The 17,945-nt window shown below is 51.4% G+C and overlaps 1 protein-coding gene across 4 annotated transcripts in view; it reads left to right on the plus strand.

Moving 5' to 3' along the window:
* Positions 1–17,945, plus strand: part of ACAN (aggrecan) — a 70,777-nt gene that overhangs the window by 22,925 nt on the left and 29,907 nt on the right. For 3 of the 4 annotated variants that reach the window (XM_021098297.1, XM_021098299.1, XM_021098298.1), the window contains exons 2-7: positions 6,593–6,669; positions 8,721–9,104; positions 10,032–10,206; positions 12,094–12,221; positions 13,930–14,223; positions 15,908–16,312. In XM_021098297.1, the coding sequence (XP_020953956.1) occupies positions 6,600–6,669; positions 8,721–9,104; positions 10,032–10,206; positions 12,094–12,221; positions 13,930–14,223; positions 15,908–16,312 (1,456 nt within the window). In that variant the 5' untranslated portion in view covers positions 6,593–6,599. Of the gene's footprint in view, positions 1–6,592; positions 6,670–8,720; positions 9,105–10,031; positions 10,207–12,093; positions 12,222–13,929; positions 14,224–15,907; positions 16,313–17,945 lie in introns of those variants that run through there. The other variant, NM_001164652.1, reaches the window with a different exon arrangement.

Genomic DNA, 17,945 nt, shown 5'->3' on the forward strand with positions numbered 1-17,945 from the left:
GTCATTCTAGGCAGAGGGTCAAGGTTAGGATCCAGCACCCAGTCACTCATATCTGCTATCTCTGGGTATAGGTTTATCTCCATTCCCTAGACTATAAGCAACTCAGAGGAAAACCATTCCTCCCCACTTCACTATGCCCCTCTGTCTTAGCACAGCACTGCTCAAGGCCAATCCTAGACAAAACCGTGGGCTTGAAAGGTCCCTCTCCAGCACCCCACCCCACTGCCAGCAGCCTTTTTCAGTGATCCCCCTTAATTCTCCTGAAAGCAGGAAGACAGTTGCAGGATTTAATATGCTTCACTGGTGACAGAGCAAGTAATAAAATAGGAATTAGGAAATCAGCTATATGGAAAAAGACATAGATGGAGAGAGAATAAGGAAAAGGGAGAGAGGAGGAAGAGGAGGAAATACGGAAAGAGTATTAGCATCTATGAAAAAAAACCTTCACGGTGTTCCTGGGGTGAAGCCTGCATTCTGATTCCAATTTGCATGTGGGAAAACCGAGGGCTTACGAGAGTTCCCCTGGAATCAGTTTCTTGGCTCCCCCTTTGCACACCCTCCCACTGGGTCTGTTTATAATATATAGAAAATTAGCTAATTGTAATGTATACATGTAAGGATAACCTGACCCCCTTGCTGTACAGTGGGAAAATTTTTAAAAATATTAAAAAAAAAGAAAAAGAAAAAAAAAAAGAAAATCAGCAGCTGCAGTTGGGGTCACTCTGGCCAAAAATGTCCTTGGGGTAGGATCCTTGCCCCTTTCCCAACGCTGGGTTTTTTTTGGGGGGCGGGGGTCAGTTTTAGTGAAGTATGGTTGGTTTACAGGGTTGTGATGATTTCTGCTGTACAACAAAGCGATTCAGCTATACAGGTCCACACATCCATTCTCTTTCAGACTCTTTTTTCCTGCCGATTATCACAGAACAGTACGAAGAGTTTAAAACACCCATCTCAAGTGAATATGCCACCGCTTATGCACTGACTGCTCGAGCCTGCAATTAAGTGACATGCTGGTGGTTGGGGGAATGGCTGACCTTGCTCCCTTCGAATCTCTCCCCAGGACCTAAGTCACAACACAGAGTCACTTGGGTATTGGCAAATCTTACTGGTCAGCTAAATTCCACCGTCCACCCATTCATTTAACAAGTAGGTGTCAAATGCCATTTTTTTGGTGTTCCCTCCACCACACCCAAACTCTGTAAATTAACGTAGGAGGATTTTTTTTTTTTTTAACTGAAGGCCTGACTTTAACCTTAAGGTCACAATCTGCATGATGAGGCCAAGCCTCATTATGTGTGTAAAACAATATGAGAAAAATTAAGTGCCAAAGTGGCTGTAGAAGCAGCCCTAGCTGGGAGAGCAGAACGGAGGCTCAGGGCCTGATGAGGCTTCGTGGAGGATACAGGAGCCCTGCAGGGTCAGGGAAGAGGAGCAGACACGTTCACATACCCAGCCATGTGTGCTGAGTCCACACCAACGTGGCTGTCGGGCTGGGCCTGGGACTGGAACATGGAGATGACCCATCCTGCCCGCAGGCTGGCAAACTGGTGTTGGTTTCAGCGTCAGCGTCCGAACTCATGCAGGACAGCACAATGAATGAAGAGTAAGACTTCCTTAGAAACAGTGCCCATTACCCTTCCCCTGGTCTTTTTCTTTATTTAGTATTAGAAACTCCAGTAGCGTGCTGGTAAGCCCCCTCAAAGCAGAAAGAAAAGGCAGTTCGCCTTGTGGCACAGCAGAAACAAACCCAGCAAGGATCCATGAGGATGCAGGTTTGATAAGGATCCAGCATTGCCGTGAGCTGTGGCATAGGTCATGGGCGAGGCTTGGATCCTGCATTGCTGTGGCTGTGCTGTAGGCCAGCAGCTGCCGCTCTGATTCAACCCCTAGCCTGGGAACCTCCATATGCCACAGGTGCAGCCCTAAAAAGCAAAAAGAAAAATAAAACACAAAGACGGTGTTATCCTTTATGGAAATCATGTTGTCCAACCCTCATCCCAGGGCAAGAAGCCTCCATATAACCATTCAACACTCTTCGGGTCCCCAGGTTCTGAGAGGCTCACCAGGGCGGGTAGGAAGAGAGTGGCACTGATGGATCCCCCCCGAGTGCCAGCCCCTGGGCTGGGTACCAAGCCAGAGACACAGCCCCCACCTTCCGGAAGGAGGGGGCCTGCCTGGCACATTCTCTCTCTCACTCCGTCTCTGGAACAGCCATGGAAGTGCATGCTGGGTTATTAAAGCAGGAGGAGGCTGAGCCAGAACCTGGACCCAGGTCTGGAGCAGGAATTCAGGGCGAGCCTGTGAGCAGCCCGTTCAAGCTCATAATCTGATGGAATAAAAGTCAAGGTCCCAGCAGAGCTGGCAACGATGGGACAGAGTCTAGCTGATAAGGAGGTGGAAGGTTTCACTGTCTTTAACCATGAATGTCTTCCCTCCCTCGTGCTCTCTCTCTCACACACACATACACAGCCTCAGCTCAGGCTCAAAGCACCAGCAAGTTCCCTTTCCCCCATCAAGCCTCCTAATGATTTTTTTTAATTATTTTTGTTTCCCACTGTGCAGCATGGGGACCCAGTTACACATACACGTATACATAATTTTCTCTCCCATTGTCGTGCTGCAAAGTAAGTATCTAGACATAGTTCTCAGTGCTACACAGCAGGATCTCATTGTAAATCCATTCATTCCAAGAGCAATAGTTTGTATCTGTTAACCCCAAGCTCCCAGGCCCTCCCACTCCCTCCCCCTCCCCCTTGGCAACCACAAGTCTATTCTCCAAGTCCATGATTTTCTTTTCTGTGGAAAGGTTCATTGGTGCTGTAAGAGCCAGTTCCTTGATGGGGACCCCAGCTCCCGACACACACGGATCCCACAGAAGCTCCACTCCCCAACCCCGACCTTCTCCCAGCACCCACTGCCTGCTCCCCCAAAGGCTCTTCCCTTCGTTTCAGACACCCCCTTGCCCCTCCCAGAGCCCCAGCCACCCAGTCCCCTTGCCACCACCTCACTCCTCCCCACAGAGAGAGGCCTCCCTGTTGACAGGGCTGGCAGAGTGAGTGCAGTGAGTCCAGGAGACACTTGGAACCCAGACAGAATGGAATTTCTCCCTATTTTCTTTACAGCTGAGAAAACACACACAAACACAGGAGCATATTTATGGCGATATTTCTATCCCAAAGTTTGTCTTTGAAAAAAAAAAGAAAGAAAATGAGTTTGCCCACACTCCGCCCCCTGCCCACTCCCTACCCTTGTCATTCCTGGCGAGGCCCGCACTGAACCACCGCATCCCGGACAATGTCCAGCTTGTTCGGAGAGGGAGACGAGAAACACAACTCCAAAAACACACACAAACCTTCCCCATGAAGGGTGTTCTGAGGGGAGAAGAACAGGCCAGCCTTGTGTCTGGACACAGTTTCCCTGAGGCTCTGGGAAGGGAGCCGCCCGTGAGTCCAGCCCCCTCCCCGCAGTGGAGGGGACCCTTGACCCTTTAGCCTCCAGGGGACCATTTTCTGGTCACACTGGGCCTGAAAAAGAGCCACAGCTCAGAGGCTCCTCACACGCCAGCAGCTGGCGCTCCAGAGGTGGTTTTATTTACTTTATTTTTTTGGAAAGCAGCGTCTCAGGAAAAGCAAAGGGCTGCTTCTTAGGTCTTTGGGATTTTCCAGGCTTCCTGTGTGTCCTGAGCCTCCACGTCCATATCTGGGCCCCAGCAGGGCCCACCCAGGCAGCCCTTTATTCCGTCCAGAAGTGGAGGGAATGGAGCTTAGCTGTGCAAAGATCACTCAGAGAACAAACTGGGGTCACCCCAAGTGTCCTCAGGGTTGTGGACCCTGCCCCTCCCACCCACACACATTCTTGGGAACTGAGGGAGCCCCCCTCAGCCTCTGTGCCATCCAGCCCCAGCTGATGGTCACTGAGCCAACAGCGACGCCTGCTGGGCTGCCCGACACTGACAGAGTCAAGGTCAGGTCGGTCGGGTTGGGGTTTTTTGTTGGGTTTTGTTCTGGTTTTTTTTTTTGTGGTTTTTGTTTTTTGTTTTTGTCTTTTTAGGGCCACACCCTTGGCATATGGAGGTTCCCAGGTTAGGGGTCAAATCAGAGCTGCAGCTGCCAGCCTACACCACAGCCAGAACAAGTTGGGATCCAAGCCCTGTCTGTGACCTACACCACAGCTCACGGCAACACCAGATCCTTAACCCACTGAGTGAGGCCAGGGATCGAACCTGCATCCTCATGGATGCTAGTCAGATTCATTCCCACGGAGTCATAGCAGGAACTTCTCCAAGCTCTCTTCTTGTCTTTAGTCGCAGGCTTCCTAACTCCACCCTTCGGCTCATCTGTGGTGCAAACAGTTCTTAAACCAAGACTAAAGGCTCACAGGCTGGGAGGAGGCCAAGAAAGGCTCCAGTGCAGGTCTATCAACACAGCAACTCAGTAAACATCCTCAGGCATGTGTCATGGGGCACAAGTCACAGGTGTCTGCAGGGTGACCTGCACACCCTCGAGCCAGTGGGATCCTGTCCTGGCTGCACATTAGAACCATCTCGGGAGCTGTTAAAGCACCTGGAATCCAGGCTGAAGCCTAGGTAACTTCAATGTGCAGCCAAGGCCAAGAACCTCCGCTCCGGTTTATCTCCTATAAATTCCAATGGGTTCTTCTTTTTTGGAGTCTACGTACACTAGCCCACTTGGAGTAAGGGTCCCAATTGTGTAGGTGATGTCCTTTACCTGTCATTGTCACAGATAAGTATACCTATGTATTTTTTTTTTTTTTTTGGCTTTTTGTCTTTTCCAGGGCCGCACCCATGGCATATGGAGGTTCTCAGACTAGGGGTCAAATCGGAGCTACAGCTGCCACCCTACACCACAGCCACAGAAATGCCAGATCCGAGCCGCGCCTGCAACCTACGCCACAGCTCACGGCAACACCGGCTCTTTAACCCACTGAGCGAGGCCAGGGATCGAACCCACAATCTCATGGTTCCTAGTCAGATTTGTTTCCACTGCGCCACGATGGGACCTCAACAGATTAGTATACTTAGCCTAGCACTTTTCGAGCAGACGCCAATAAGGAAAACTTCTTTCTCTAATTCACATGAAGTTAATGTTCAGGCCAGCATGAGGGCTGCAGAGGTCCTGGGCTCTTGTTTCTGTCCCACATTATTTGTCTATCTCACAGCTCCCTGGACTTAAGTCAGGCCCCTAAATTGTTTGGCAAACCTCACAGCATTCTCCATTCTAACACACACAAAATTCCTACATTTGGAGTTGGTGGCAGGTCCAGATTTTATCAGGGAGCTTGGGGAACTTGTGTCACTTTTCCGAGCTGGGCGGACTATTACATTAGTCAGGGTTCTCCAGAGTAATAGAAGCATTGAATGTGCATGTACATGCGAAAAGAAATTTAGTATAAGGAACCGGCTCACGTGGTTGTAAGCTAGAGACCCAGGAGAGGCAGGATATGGTTCCAGCCTGAGTCTGAAGGCTTGAGACCCAGAAGAACCAATCCTTCAGTTCAAGTCTAAAGGCAGTTTGAAGGTCATCAGACAGAAGAATCATCTCTCTTTTTTCTTTCTTTCTTCTTTTTTTTTTTTTTTTTTTTTTTTGCTTGTTTTCTTATTAGGGCCACACCCACAGCATATGGAAGTTACCAGGCTAGAGATCAAATGGGAGCTACAGCAGTCAGTCTACACCACAGCTCACGGCAACGCCCAATTCTTAACCCACTGAGTGAGGCCAGGGATCTGAACCCCTATCCTCATGGATACTAGTCGGGTTGGTTTCTGCTGCTTCACAATGGGACCTCCTGAATTATCTCTTATTTGAGAAGTTTAGCCTTTTTGTAATACTCTGGCCTTCAACCTATTGGGTGAGGCCCACCCACCTCAGCAGAGCAATCTTCTATGTTCAGTCTCCCAATTTCAGTGTTAATCTCGTCCCAGACACCCTCACCGACACACCCAGAATAACATTTGACCACATATTTGAGCACACCTTGGCCCAATCAAGTTGACACACAAAATCAAACCATTGCAGATATCCCTAAGGATGAGTCTTTGCTGGTCAGGTGAGGGGTTCCCTGGAAAATGTAGGAAGAGGTTTCCAGCTTGACACCTATCACTAGACTGAGAAATCCATGAAGGTTTTGTGAGGAAGGGCTTCTTTTTTTTTTTTTTTTTTTTGCTTTTTAGGGCCACACCTAAAAAGCATATGGAAGTTCCCAGGCTAGGATTCAAATCAGAGGGGCAGCTGCAGCCTACACCACAGCCACAGCAATGCAGGATCCAAGACCCATCTTTGACCTACACCACAGTTCACGGCAACACCAGATCCTTAACCCACTGAGCAATGCCAGAATAGAATCCACATTCTCATGGATACTAGTCGGGTTCATTACCGCTGAGCCACAATGGGAACTCTGAGGAGGGGCTTCTTGAGGAAGATATCTCTCAATATCTTCTTGTCTCTTTCTCAGTTTGATCTGATTTCAGATCCAGGGGAGCATGGAGTTGATCACACTTGTTATGTGACCTGTGACCTCAACCTCACCGTCTCTGAACCTCCAAATAACACGTCTGCCTCTTCTCTCCCAGGTGAACTATGACCACTTTACTCTTGGTGTTTGTGACTCTGAGGGTCATCGCTGCAGCCATCTCAGTAGAAGTTTCTGGTAAGGACATTCCCTGACGTGTGTCCTTTACCCAGCAGGCACCGAGGACTGGACTCTGGGGCCCGGGGACCAAACCTGGCACTGCTGGTCCTGGTGTGCTCTGGTTTGCCATCCCTTGGGAGGAGTCCCTTCTGATCCTCCTGCCGCTCCATGCTCCCGAAAGGATGAGGAATCCATAGGGCCAGTGAGAGGTGTTCACGCAGATCTGTGCTCCCTCTGAGTACCCAGAACGTCCAGAATTCTCTGTCCAGTTGGACTCAAGTGACTCCCAGGGTTGCATGGGTCTCTCCTCTGGGTCCATCCTCTCTTGGAAGGACCACGTCTCTGGGGTGGGCTGCCCTTAGGCTGAGGGTGTGGTAAAGTGGCGGCTGTTTGAGCGCGGACAGGGCTGGGATGAGAGGCCTGGGATAAACACAGACACCTCACAGAGCAGAGCCACGATGGGAAGAAAAGGGGCCCTGATTCCCTCTGGTCCGACTTGGCCACCACATCCCCATGCAAAACGCTCGGGAATCCAAGAATTCTACATTTGAATCAGGCTTTTCATTTTGAAAGGTATCATTGTCAAACAAGAAGATAGAACATATTTTATTTAACACGCCGTTGGCTTGGTTTATAACTTTTAAATATTTAGACATAAGGTCTTTGGGTCTCCATTTGTACGCTTGCTCTGGGCTGTTCCCGGGAGCTCGTTGCCCACAGGCCAGTCCATTCACGAGAGTTGGTTGAAAGCTTTAAAAACGGCAGAACCGGGCACTGCTGTCACTGTCAGCTGTCTCTGGAGAACCGCCGCCCCTAAAACCACGCTGTGTGTGTGCTAGGACTGACCATCAGAGGGAGATCTCTGTGAAAGGGCCTGGTGGTGCCAGCCCAGCACATCTAAAGGTTAGGACTGGACCCCCAGCATTGCTGGTCCCCCCTTCTCTGCCATGCTGTGTATCTACCACCCACAAATATCTGAAACATTTTTATTTTCAGCCAGCAACCTCTCCTGGGAAAAAAAAGAAAAGAAAAAAAGCTTCAATAAGTGTATAACTCTCCATGAATGTGGCTCTTTTTTTCAAAGGCTCTTTCTTTCCCATTCCAGGAAGGTTTTTGCCTTCTGATAGGGTTGGCAAACATTCTCCAGCTTCCCTATCAATAGTCTGCATGATTTTTCCTGGAATCTAATCATATCCCAACCCCACCCCCCGACGGACTGACTCTTTGCTGATTTAAATGTCTGATCTTCTCGGATGCTTCTCCAGCCAGATTCCTGATTCCCCCACCAGCAGAAGAGAATGACTTGTCCTTCTGCAAGATCTGGATAGAGCCAGAAACAGACCTTCTTGAGTGGGACACAGCTTTGACAGCTTTTTTTTTTTTTTTTTTTTTTTTTTAGGGCCACACCTGCAGCATATGGAAGTTCCCAGGCTAGGACTTGAATCCGAGCTGCAGCTGCTGGCCTACCCCACAGCCACAGCAACGCAGGATCCAAGCCGTGTCTGTGACTTACACTGCAGCTCATGGCAACACCAGATCCTTACCCCACTGAGCCAGGCCAAGGATCCCACCCATATCCTTATGGATGATACCAGTCTGGTTCATTTCTGTTGAGCCACAGTGGGAACTCCCACCTTTGACATTTTTGTATCTGAGCTTTAAAAGGTGTGTGTATTTTTTTTTCTTCCCCATAGTAATTTTTGATAACCCCAAATAGTTTTTTGCCATCCTTCCAGAAAGACAGATCCTCTTGATCCTATGACTTTTCAGCCCTTGGCTGACTTTTCAGTCCTAGTTTGAGAAACAGAGAGGTGGTCCCACCTCTGAAGGTCCACCTGCCCTCCTCTGCATCCCCTTCTGCCTCCGCAGTTCCTGTCTTGAGGCCAAGAGACCAGGGATCTTAAGGAAACTGCTCTGGAGAGGGAATTCCATGTAGCACAGGAGCTTCCCTCAGCATGGACACAAACATGCTCATGGGGCCTCGTCACTTTCAGAAGGACTGACAGGGAGGCTGGGTGGGCCTGTCTGGGCACTAACAGGCCTGTCTCCCGCACGTCTCTCCCTCACAGAGCCTGACAACTCGCTGAGTGTCAGCATCCCCCAACCGTCCCCGCTGCGGGTCCTCCTGGGGGGCTCCCTCACCATCCCCTGCTACTTCATCGACCCCATGCACCCCGTGACCACCGCCCCCTCCACCGCCCCCCTCGCCCCGAGAATCAAGTGGAGCCGCGTTTCCAAGGAGAAGGAGGTGGTGCTCCTGGTGGCCACGGAAGGGCAGGTGCGTGTCAACAGTGCCTACCAGGACAGGGTCACGCTGCCCAACTACCCGGCCATCCCCAGCGACGCCACCCTGGAAATCCAGAACCTGCGCTCCAATGACTCTGGGATCTATCGCTGCGAGGTGATGCACGGCATCGAGGACAGCGAGGCCACCCTGGAGGTCGTGGTCAAAGGTGAGCACCTCCCACAGGGACCCTGCTTCACCTGTGGAAAGAACCAGAACGGCATCCCCACTGGCTGGCTTCCACGTTCCAGCTCCTCCCCAACCCCCCCAGTGGTTTGCATCTCAGTCAAGTGACTTAACTTCAGTTGCTTCCTCTGTAACGCGGAACTGGTAATGTCACTTTCTCTGGACTTTGAGGGAACTGAATACTCCCCAGCCACAGCCACATGACAGTCTGTACTTGAGGCACTCCTGGGATGAGATGGGCCTTGTGACCCTCCCCATTTTACAGACAAGCAAACTGAGGTGGAGCGACTTGCCTGACATTTCCTTGGAAGTGAGCCTGAGCCATCTCCTGACTCTCCATGCAGGTGGCTTGTCCCTCTGCCCACCTCCACTTCCAGAAGCCAAAGAAAGGGATGAGAACTCCCTGGTTACCTTACCCTTGAGGGACCAAGGATTGTGTCCTTGGTTGGTTTCAGAACCTCAGAGAGCCCAAATTTTTCCTGTTGAAAGGCTCCACCAGAGACGTTTCATTCCCTGCCTGTGTCCTAAACAGGATTCCCACTAGAAAGGCCCTGGGCTGAGGGTACAGGGAACAGTAAATGCCTCTTTCTGCAAAGCAAATATGGGGTCCTGGAAGGACAAGAAAACATTATAAGGAAGCATATTTTAGTTCAAGTGAGGGAACTTTCCGATGATCAGAATTATCACAGGTATCCCAAGAAAGTGCCTTGGGAGGAGCATCTCCTGTTCCTGGAGATGTTCCAGCAAAGGCAGAAGGACCACATGCAAATGTGGAGCAGGGATCCACTCATCAGCGAGAGGTCCACCTGGCTGTCTTTAAGGTCCCCTTGACTCTGGCCATGATCCTGCGAGGGCCTCAATGATGGGAGGCTGTGCCTGACCTGCTCTCTCACCTTCCCGTCTCTTGCAGGCATCGTGTTCCATTACAGAGCCATCTCTACACGCTACACCCTGGACTTCGACAGGGCACAGAGGGCCTGCCTGCAGAATAGCGCCATCATCGCCACACCAGAGCAGCTGCAGGCCGCCTATGAGGACGGCTTCCACCAGTGTGACGCCGGCTGGCTGGCCGACCAGACTGTCAGGTGAGCCCCGCGGCCACAGCCAAGGAGGGTGGGGGATGGGCTGGAACAGGGACCAGCCCTGAGCCAGTGCTGGCACAACACCTTGGCCAGCCTAGGCTGGGGCTGCAGCAGTGCCTTGGCCGGTTCTAGGTCAGGCACCCGATGACCTGTCCCAAATCCTTGGTCTTCCATCCTGTGGTCAGGGGAGTGACCACTAGCAACATCCCCCCCATGTGACCATTTTCTCCGCACAGATGACATGTCTTTCTGCTTCCTACTCACTTTTCCCTTTGCCACCATTTCACTTACCTCTTTTGTCAACTTTGGCGTTTATACATTTTTGGTTTTTAGAGGTTTTTTTGGTTGATTGGTTGGTTGGTTTTTTTGTTTTTTTCTTTTTTTCTTTTTAGGGCTGCACCCGAGGCATATGGAAGTTCCCAGGCTAGGGCTTGAATCCGAGCTGCAGCTGCTGGCCTATACCACAGCCACAGCAACACAGGATCTGAGCCACATCCTCGACCTATACCACAGCTCACGGCAATGCCAGATCCCCGACCCACTGAGCGAGGCCCGGGATGGAACCCATTTCCTCATGGACACTGGTCGGGTTTGTTTTCCATGCGCCACAGTGGGAACTCCCTATATGTTTTGGTAAACCGGTTTACATGCTGCTTGTTTTTAGTAAGGCAAGACATCCATCAATTAAGCTTCGTGGCACGTTTCTCCCTGAACAATGCTGCTGAGGGATGCGTTGCCCAGCAAAAGAGTCAGAGCCCTGTCTTCAAGGGACCACAACTGTGTGAGCGAGTCTGTAAAAGCAAGAGCAGACAATTCATTTGGGGTGGACCAGAGCTCTGAATGCAAAAGCTGGAAGCCACGGAAAGAGCAAGGGACATATCTTTGTAATCTTGGAATAGGCAAAAGATCTTAGGACACAAAACCCATTAACTTTTTTTTTTTTTTTTAAATGCAAGATGAGGAGTTCCCGTTGTGGCTCAGTGGTTAATGAACCCGACTAGCATCCATGAGGACACAGGTTTGATCCCTGGCCTCGCTCAGTGGGTTAAGGATCCGGCATTGCCGTGAGCTGTGGTGTAGGTCACAGAGGCAGCTCACATCTGGCATTGCTGTGGCTGTGGTGTAGGCCAGCGGCTATAGCTCCAATTCAGTCCCTAGCCTGGGAACCTCCATATGCCCAGGGTGCGGCCCTAAAAAGCAAGAGAAAAAAAAAAAAGAAAGAAAGAAAGAAAGAAAAGAGAAAGAAAGCAAGAGAGAGCTGGGCTCAAACCCCAGCTCTGACCCTTGGAAGCTGTGTGACCATGAATGCATTGTTTAATGTCTCTGGGGCCTCGTTTCCTCCAAGTTAAAATAGAGTTGTTATAGCACCTGCCTCATTAGGTTGGTGTGAGACTCAAACGATACCGAGCAGGGGTCAGCAAGCTATGCCCCATGGGTCAAGTTCAATCTACCCCGTGTCTCTGTAAATAAAGTTTTATGGGAACATAGCCACATTTGGTCTTTTCTTTATTGTCCATGGTGGCTTGGCACAACAATGGCAAGTTTGAATGGTCACAGTGGAGATCCTAGGGCCTGCAAGACCCAAAATATTTACTCTCTGGCCTTTTGCAGGAAAGGTTTGCAAAAAGCTGGTGACAGAACATGTTTGGCACCAATAAATATTCAGACCAGGGGCTGCCTTTTCATCACCAAAGTGGTGAAAACATGTATCTCAGTAAAGCTGGGGGGAAAACCATGAACACAAGCAGCCCACCAAGCTAGGACAGATCTTGGCAAATACATCAGTAAGTCTCTGCTTCCTCTTGCAAGGGACGAGGATGATACAAGGGCACAGGTCACCGGCCCCCTCTGTCCCCGGAGTGTGACGCCCCTACTTTGGATTCCTGGCAGGTACCCCATCCACACTCCAAGGGAAGGTTGCTACGGGGACAAGGATGAATTTCCTGGCGTGAGAACCTACGGCATCCGTGACACCAATGAGACCTACGACGTGTACTGCTTCGCCGAGGAGATGGAGGGTGAGGCTGCCTGCTCCCCTTCCTCGAGCCCCCTGCCCATCCCCTTAGTCCTCTCAGGGATCATGCGGGCCTCCGCTGTGGCGGGGCACTAACCCAGGGCACCACACCCTTCAGCCCACTTCGGGGTGCCCAGCCTGGGTGGGGGAGGGGGAGGGAGGAGGGTCTGGCTCCCTGGCTCTCTGCTTTAGAGAAGGCCTCAGTGTACCTGCAAATCCAGCCACCACGGGGCCCGAGAATACTTGTCACTGGCCTCTCACCTGGGACAGCCCCTCCCAGCCAGGACCCCTGCTGCCTAACCCATCCATCACCATCCTCCAGTGCCATTGCACCATCACAGCCCAGCCCAGCCTCAGCACCCCCCACAAAGGACCCCTGCCCCAGTCCACTCCGTGGTGGGCCCGTCAGAAGTGTAGTCCCCAGGAGAGCTGGCCTCCCAGCCACCGTCTCTCTGCTTCCCTGCTGCCAGCCCCCTACCTATCCAGGCCACCCACAGGGCTGGTTCTGGAGAGCACTGGGGGCAGCAGGTAGGAACCTGCAGCTGTCTCTCTCTGCACTAATTTGTAAAGGGCACTAATTTTGGTCACAGAGCTGCACAAGTTACCCAGGCAAATGAATGCCACCCCTCCCCCCATCTGCTCTCACTCACCCCTTTGGACATTCCAGCCTCTGTCACCTCACCGCCACCCCCAGCTCACAGCTGCCCCCAGACCAAAAAGGAGCCCACAGCCTGGCTCACTGTGGGGCAGGACCATCCCCAGCTCTCTCACCACCATGGTCCCTCCCCTTAGTCTCACTCCAGGGCCCAAGTCACTTTATTAAGTAACAAATATTTGTGTCCCCACTTGGGCTAATCAAAGACGCTTATGATGGCCAACCAGAGCTGCTCCTGAGCAGGGACCACCAGGACTACCCCCAGAAGCCTAGCACCTGGTCCCTACCCACACGCCCTTGTTAGGTTTTCAGGAACAGTCAAAAGGGCTGGGAGTTCCCATTGTGGCTCAGGGGGTTAAGAACCTGACTAGGATCCATGAGGATGCGGGTTCGATCCCCGGCCTCGCTCAGTGGGTTAAGGATCCGACGTTGGCATGAGCTGTGGTGTAGGTCACAGACGCGGCTCAGATCTGGCATTGCCCTGGCTGTGGCATAGACCGACAGCTACAGCTCCATTCAACCCCTAGCCCAGGAACTCCCATATGCCACGAGTGCGGCCATTAAAAAAAAAAAAAAAAAAAAAAAAGCCCCACAGTCCTTTTGCTTTTATGGACACTAGAGACCCCAGTTTGGGAACCACAGTCTTGAGAGTCAAAGGCTACTGCCTGTTTTTCCCATCAGAATTTGGATTTTTTTTAAGGACTGCTCAAGTGGGCAGTGCTTGACTGATGGGAAAGAGGCCCCGGTGGCTGGAAGTTCCACCACAAAGTGCCAGTGAAGATGCTTTGCAGCAGGAATTTGGTCCTGGGCCTCACATTTCCCACACTTGCCTCATCTCTTTGCCGTTTTGGTGGCCTCTTTGTTGTTCTCGCTTTTTCAGGAAACCGATGTCACCCTGGAAGTAGAGGGCAGGACCTGAGATAGAGACATCTGGGACCCAGGCTTTGAAACGTTAGAGGCCAAAGCCAAGGAGCTGCATGGATCTCCCTGGGGACGTGGGGTCCAAGCCGCAGGGGAGGGAGGGTGGTCCTCACCCTGGCGACGGTGTCTTTCACAGGTGAGGTCTTTTACGCAACATCCCCGGAGAAGTTCACCTTCCAGGAGGCAGCCAACGAGTGCCGGCGGCTGGGCGCCCGGCTGGCCACCACGGGCCAGCTCTACCTGGCCTGGCAGGGCGGCATGGACATGTGCAGCGCCGGCTGGCTGGCTGACCGCAGCGTGCGCTACCCCATCTCCAAGGCCCGGCCCAACTGCGGGGGCAACCTCCTGGGCGTGAGGACCGTCTACCTGCACGCCAACCAGACGGGCTACCCAGATCCTTCATCCCGCTACGACGCCATCTGCTACACAGGTGGGGTTGGGCTGGATGCCAGAAGGGGGATCGCACCACCAAAACTGGGGCCCTGAGGGAGAGATCCTGGAATAGGAGGGTTCATTTGGACCCCCTCCAAGAGGCCACTGGATACCTGAACCCCATGTCACAATAACCTCCAAAGTTCACTGGTTCCCAGAAGAGCTGAGGTAGAATCACGGAAGGCTGCAGCATAACCAGCCTTATCATCAGCCCAGAGCAGGGGGAACGCATGCAGTTTAGAGTCTGTTTTCTGAAGTTCGAACCACATCTCTGCCCCTTGCTACTGTGTGGCCATGGCAAAGGCAAGGCCTGGAGCTTCACTTTCCTCTTATGTCTAAGGGGAAGGATGGTGGTCCCAGATGGCAGATCCTGACATGAAACTATGCCCCATGGGAGGGTGCTGTGAGCTGCCCTTTTAAATTAATGTGCTTTGAAAGGAGAGCCAAGACGTTACTAAAAAGAGTGGGAAATTCGTTCTGACCATGACTTTATTTTGAAAGTTTAGTCTAAAACTTTTTTTAATTTCTTCATTATAGTTGGTGTACAATGTTCTGTCAATTGCTGCTATATAGCAAAGTGACCCAGTCATATATATACATATACATTCTTTTTCTCATAAAATCTTCCATCACAAGTGGAAGTTCCCTGTGCTATACAGCAGGACCTCATTGCTTATCCACCCAAATGTAATAGTTTGTAACCCCAAATTCCCAGTCCCTCCCACTCCCTCCCCCTCCCCCTTGGCAACCATAGGTCTGTTCTCCAAGTCCATGAGTCTATTCTGTAGATAGGTTCATTTGTGCCAAAAATTAGATTCCAGATACAAGTGATATCATATATATATGTGTCTTTCTCTTTCTGACTTTATTTCACTTAGTATGAGAATCTCTAGTTCCATCCATAACATTTTTATCTTATATTTTGCACAGTCTATTTTATAATTGCAATTCAGTGCTAATTCTTGGAGGGAAAGAACTGTGAATAACATGGAGTTGCATGAGTCTTATGACAAAATTGGTGCTAGCACGGTAACATAGTTCATTTCATGTTTAACTGCCACATCCTGATATTACACAAAAAGGGTTGTTTTTGCAAAAATTATTAGGATTCCCCCGCAAAGCTTCTCTTAACATTTCACTATTCCCAAACACCCTGATTGAAGTCGTAGCAACCCTGTGCTTGCTCTCTTTATTAATTACTAAGTGGCTCACTTCTGCCAGACCCTCATTTGTTCATGACCGAGGCGGGCCGTCCTCTCAGGGCACTTTCATCCAGCTCCTGCATCTTTGGAAAGATTTGTCGCTTTCTTTGTGAACCTGATTTACACTGTCCCGTTGGCTAGTTCCAACATCAGATGGTTCCCAAGGTGCTCAGAAAATAGTTAAGGAGGCAGCTGGCGTTGATCAGGAAGGGATGTTGGAGCAGGATGGTTTTACAAGCAGTGAGCTGATTGATCAATTGCTCGTGCTGTGGTGACTGCGTTCTTTTGCAGTCTGGAAACCCTGGGCAGCCCTCTACTGAAGCGTCAAATCGTTGAGGACCTCTGAAATGGGCCTGACCAGGTGCCAGGCACACAGTCGTTGCTCTCCTCCCGTAGCAGGGGAGGAGGTGATCTGATGTCCGTCTGCCCTAAGCCAGCCCCGGGATGAGCGCTAATGCCTGTCTCTGCCTCCTGCCCCAGGTGAAGACTTTGTGGACATCCCCGAGAACTTCTTCGGGGTGGGTGGTGAAGAGGACATCACCATCCAGACAGTGACCTGGCCTGACGTGGAGCTGCCCCTGCCCCGAAACATCACCGAGGGTGAAGCCCGAGGCACCGTGATCCTCACGGTGAAACCCGTCTTCGAATTCTCCCCCACTGCCCCCGAGCCTGAGGAGCCCTTTACATTTGCCCCTGGCACAGGGGCCACTGCCTTCCCTGAGGCCGAGAACAGGACCGGTGAGGCCACCAGACCCTGGGCTTTTCCCGAGGAGTCCACACCAGGCCTGGGGGCCCCAACGGCCTTCACCAGCGAGGACCTCGTCGTGCAGGTGACCATGGCCCCTGGTGCGACTGAGTTCCCTGGGCAGCCACGACTTCCAGGAGGTAAGCGCCCACCTCTCAGGGGGCCGCATAGGGGGCAGGTGGAAAGAGCCTGGCCTGGGTGGTCTTCAGTACTTCCCACGTGACCTGGGACCTGGGGACAAGCCTCCTTCCTGTCAGACTTGGCACTCCTCTCTCGTGAAACAAGGGCGATGGGCCAGACCAGTGACATACACACTCTTTGTGTCTGTGTGTGTGGCTCTTTTGTCACAAAGCATTTCCTTCAAAGGAAGTCGTGGGTGGAAACCAGTGTCTATATCGACAGATAGAGGTAAAGTGCTGCGGAGAGCAGGGTCCCTGTGGTCCAGGGACCCTCCTCACCCCACCAGGCACTTCCCAGAATAGAGGCTGCACTGGGCCCCTCGCGGCACTGACCCTCCAGGACAGAGGTCGGTAAAGTGAGGCCCTTGAGCCAAATCCAATCCATCCTCTGTTTTTCTGTGGCCTTTGAACTAAGAATTAAGAACCTTTTTACACAGTGGAGGGGAAAAATCAAAAGAAGAATGATATTGGAGTTCCCATCATGGCTCAGTGGTTAACGAATCCGACTAGGAACCATGAGTTTGCGGGTTTGATCCCTGGCCTGGCTCAGTGGGTTAAAGATCCGGCGTTGCCGCGAACTGTGGTGTAGGTCACAGATGCAGCTCAGATCCCACGTTGCTGTGGCTCTGGCATAGGCCGGTGGCTACAGCTCCGATTAGACCCCTAGCCTGGGAACTTCCATATGCCGCAGGAGCAGCCCAAGAAATGATTTTTTAAAAAAAGAAGAAGAATGCTATTTTGTGATATATAATGAAAATTATGTAGAATTCAAATTTTTTTTAAATGTCCACAAATTTGATTGGAACAAAGCGACACCCATATAGCAACATGTTGTCTGTGGCCACTGAGGGCTCTAATGGTGGGATCAAGCAGTTGTGCAGAACCCTTTGGGCCCACCAAGCCTAAAATGTGTTCTGTATGGCCCTTTCTAGAAAAACCGGAAGCCAGCCCTGTCCTGAGATGAGGGTGTTTCCGGTGCTTCATAAATGTCTGGATAATCAGGATGTCACATCCCACAGAGCTCAGCGGGTCAGCAAACTGAAGTCCAGGGAGAAAAGGACATATTGGGGTGGTCTCCCTAAGGGCCTTCGTGATGTCCCCTGCTGGGGGAGGTGCAAGTGGCTACTGCCATCCACCGTCTCCCCCAGGAAGCCAGCAGGTGGCTGAATTTCAACCTGAATTGCCCAGATCAATACAGTATGTTGAGCAGGAAGAATTGTTGAGAACTGTGGGGATAACACCAAAGACAGCTGGGTCCCAGGGTTGGCCTAGGGCCAGAGAGACCCTCCCTCTGTCCATGTGGCCGCCACAAGGGAAGGTACCGATGGACAGATGAATATCTAACAAAGGACGGGACAAAGAATTTGGGACAGACTCAGATGGGGAATCTCTAGCTGTGACATAGGGACATAGCCGGTCACACAGGGAAGTGTTAAAAGCAGATGTGTATCCAGCTGAACGCAATGGAGAGGCAGAGTGGGTAGGGGCCCCACGACAGGCTGTGTGGACCCCAACCTCTTTGGAAATTTGGCAAATCTATGCGCCTACTCCCCAGAAATACACCCAGTGTACACAAACTCTTGCAGCCACTGTC

This window comes from Sus scrofa, chromosome 7 (genome assembly GCF_000003025.6).
Source record: "Sus scrofa isolate TJ Tabasco breed Duroc chromosome 7, Sscrofa11.1, whole genome shotgun sequence".
Taxonomy (NCBI): Eukaryota; Metazoa; Chordata; class Mammalia; order Artiodactyla; family Suidae; genus Sus; species Sus scrofa.